General features: G+C 46.9%; 1 protein-coding gene across 1 annotated transcript; it reads right to left on the bottom strand.

Moving 5' to 3' along the window:
* Window positions 1–1,413: 1,413 nt before the first annotated feature.
* On the bottom strand, window positions 1,414–2,623 carry LOC121810295 (phosphoenolpyruvate carboxylase kinase 1-like). The gene is made up of 2 exons (XM_042211093.1): window positions 1,829–2,623; window positions 1,414–1,746 (listed from the first exon to the last, which is right to left on the bottom strand). Exons 1-2 carry the CDS (start codon window positions 2,607–2,609, stop codon window positions 1,712–1,714), a joined length of 816 nt encoding a protein of 271 aa, XP_042067027.1. The 5' UTR covers window positions 2,610–2,623; the 3' UTR covers window positions 1,414–1,711.
* Between the last annotated feature and the right edge of the window lie 990 nt (window positions 2,624–3,613).

Raw genomic sequence — 3,613 nt, 5'->3', positions numbered from 1 at the left:
CATCTCTCATTCATAATTCTTATACAAACTATCAACACATTCAACCTTCACTCAAAACATCAAATGGATTTCACTCATCTCATGGCGGAAGCGGAGCGCGAAGAACAAGAATACTACGAACAACATCGTGCCGCTTACGAAGCATATGTCGCGGCGAATACTCCCGCTCATCCTCCTCAACGCACTAGATCAAATCGCCGCTACATCCATCGTGACCGGAAGGGAGCCCACGAAAGGCTCATTGCCGACTACTTTGTCGACCATCCGCGGTTTCCGGCAGATTACTTCAGGCGCCGTTTTCGCATGTCAAAGCGCTTGTTCATGCGAATTGTCAACACATTGTCCGCACGTGTTGAATACTTTCAAACAGGTGTAGATGCAGCCGGCCGGCAAAGTATCACGGCGCTGCAGAAGTGTACGTGTGCCATCCGACAACTCGCTACTGGGAAAACGGCCGACATCTTCGACGAGTATTTGCATATCGGTGAGTCCACTGGAATCCTTTGTTTAAAGAATTTTGCGAGGGCGTTCGTTCTGCTTTTGGGGATGAATTCCTTCGGGCACCCACCACCGATGATTGCCAACGGTTGCTTCGTCTTCCCGAATTAGTCCATGGCTTCCCGGAATGCTTGGCAGCATGACTGCATGTATTGGAGGTGGAAGAATTGCCCGACTGCTTGGAGGGGGGCAACACTTAAGCGGTCACAAAGGCGGTGGCCCAACACTTATCCTTGAGGCGGTCGCCGACTATCGCCTATGGATTTGGCATGCATATTTCGGATTTTAATTATGTAATTTTTAATTTTTAGGATTTTAATTATCTAATTTTTAATTTTTAGGATTTTAATTATGTAATGTTTAATTTTATTTGTCATTTGTAATATTTGTTGTGATTATTAAATGAATTTTAATATTATGGAAATGTTATTGTTTAATTGAATTTTAAATTAATTGTGCTCGTCCTTGCGGAAGAGCACAGTTGTGGGTGTTGTACTCTTGCCAGAGAGCAGGCATGAATAGTACCGCCCGGGCCCACAACCGTGCCGCTGGCAAGAGCACGGTTATGGATGCTCTAAGTGGATCATTTAACTAAATCATTACATTCACATTCTAGTATCAGAAAAATATGTAAAAATAGGATCACATTCCACAATCTCATTTTCTCATTTTTCTTTACAAAATCAAACAATTTTTTTAAATTTATACAGAGTAAAATGAGACTATAAATAATGAAAATGTATGCAGAGTAAAATGAGACTATAAATAGCGAAAGGAAAGAAGTAGTATATTGCCTGTCAACAATGCGAGTCTAATGTGTGTACTGTTACGGTAGTATCATGTACAGTATCGAACTAAAAATTAGTAGAGAAATATAGATGAAAAACAAGATTCCAAACTTGGAACAATGAACAATGAACAATGAACAAAGATCAATTTGAATTAGAAAGAAGAAAACATGAGTATCGAACAAAGTTCCTCTTTCATATTACAAAAACAATACACTCAACACCTAAATCAGATTAAGATGCAAACTTTATTCATAATTTGCCACAAATCTCTCACCACAAGAGAAAGATGATCGAAAGCTACAACTCCTCCAAAACAAAGAGGTGCTCTGTCATTTTCATCTAAAGAAAAAGGGTGAGGGATTCATCTACTACGCCTCCGACCACCGTCTCTATATACAGCTCAGGTTGAATTACCTCAAATCTCACATCTCTCCTCCGTTTACGATCCACGGATGCACTAAAATTAGCAATCACAATGCAAAATTAGCCTCAAATTATTAGAAATTATGTATGGAATGTAGAGAGAGAAGAATACTGACTTAGCACTTGCTCGGTGGAGAGCCTTCTAGAAGCATCTCTACAGATCATCTTCCTCAACAGATCCTTAGCCTCCGGCGACACAGAACGGAAAATCTTCGACGGAAACCTCAAATTCCCCCTCACCACCGCCTCAAAAGTCTCCGCCGCTCCGTCGCCGTAGAACGGCGGCACGCCGGCCAGCATTATGTACAAAATCACGCCGGCGCTCCAAACGTCGACCTTCTCACCGTAATCCCTCCCCATCAGCACCTCCGGCGCGACGTAGTAAGGCGTTCCAACCACGCCGCTCATCTCCGATTCGACGCCGAAAAGCTCCGCCGATCCGAAGTCGGCGAGCTTGAGGCGCCCCCTGGAGTCGAACAAGATGTTGTCCGGCTTGATGTCGCGATGCGCGACCCCGATCCGGTGGCAGAAGGCGATTGCCGCCGCCAATTGCTTCAGAATCGCGGCGGCGTCGGGCTCGGAGAAGCGATTGCCGGAGGAGAGGCGGTCGAATAGGTCGCCGCCGTCGCAGAGATCGGTGACGAGGTGGATGTGGTCGTCGTCCTCGTAGACGTCGTGGAGGCGGAGGATGTTGGGGCAGGCGGAGAGGAGGCGGAGGATCTTAGGCTCGGCGTCGAGGCAGCGGCGGTCGGTGGCGTCGGAGAGAGAGTGCTTGTAGATGGATTTGCAGGCGAAAGAAGCGTGGGAGGCTGTGGAGAAGCAGCGATAGACGACGCCGAATCGGCCGCGGCCGACCTCTTCGCAGAGTTGGTAGTTTTGTTTGAGGCTCTCGCACATTATAGTCTTGTGTTCACTTGTGTTTTGCAGAGTATTTTGAGATTTATTTATAAAGAGAGGCTAGTTTTTACTTTCGGAAAAGGAATATTCCATTAGGTGCGAAAAAGTATGGGCTTACCGCTTAGAGCATCCACTACGCGTCCCGCGCGCAGCTCGGGTTCCGTCCCGGTGGGACGGTTCCGCCGCGGGACGTGTTGCAACGTTCGTCCCGTCCCGTAGCCCGTATCCGCGAGACAAGGGACGCACCGGCCAGTCATGCGCCCGGGCGACGTGGCGCGCCCCAGATGCATGCGTGACGCCCACTCGCTGGCCCGCGAGTGGGCGTCGTCACGGATGACGCAATAATTCAATTTTTTTTTTAAAAAATGATTTTTTTTAAAATTCGAATTTTAATAAAAAAAATATTTTTCACAAGGTAATGTTACCATTAATTTTTTATTTTCTTTTTTTTCATTTTTTTATTTATTTACTCTATAAATAATCATATTTCATACTCATTTCACACACAAACACACATTTATTCCTCTCAAATCCTCTCTATCACTCCAATTTCCAACTTAAATCAACTCAAACAAATGAATCCTTTTGAGCAAATGCGTCAATTAATGGAACAATCACTTGAAGAAGATCGACGACGAGAGGCGGAGGAAGCCGCGCCACCCCCACGACGCTCCCGGAAGTACATCAATCGGAACCGGGAGGAAGCCGCCGCACGGTTAGTATGCGACTACTCCTGCGATAACCCGATTTGGGGAGATACCTACTTCCGTCGGCGGCCCGGGAAGAGTTCTTCCGAGAAGGGTTCGACGCGGTCGGCCGTCCCAGCCACACGACGCTGCAGAAATGTACTACAGCCATCCGTCAGCTTGCGACTGGACAAACGGCCGACATATTCGACGAATACCTCACATCGGAGACACCACTGGGCGCATGTGCTTGCTCAACTTCTGCAGAGGCGTTCGGGCAGCCTTCAGTGACGAATTTCTCCGGAGGCACGGACGATT

Source organism: Salvia splendens, chromosome 7 (genome assembly GCF_004379255.2).
Source record: "Salvia splendens isolate huo1 chromosome 7, SspV2, whole genome shotgun sequence".
NCBI classification, from domain to species: domain Eukaryota; kingdom Viridiplantae; phylum Streptophyta; class Magnoliopsida; order Lamiales; family Lamiaceae; genus Salvia; species Salvia splendens.
Note: the sequence above shows the minus strand (reverse complement) of the source record. Positions and strands in the feature narration are given on the sequence as shown.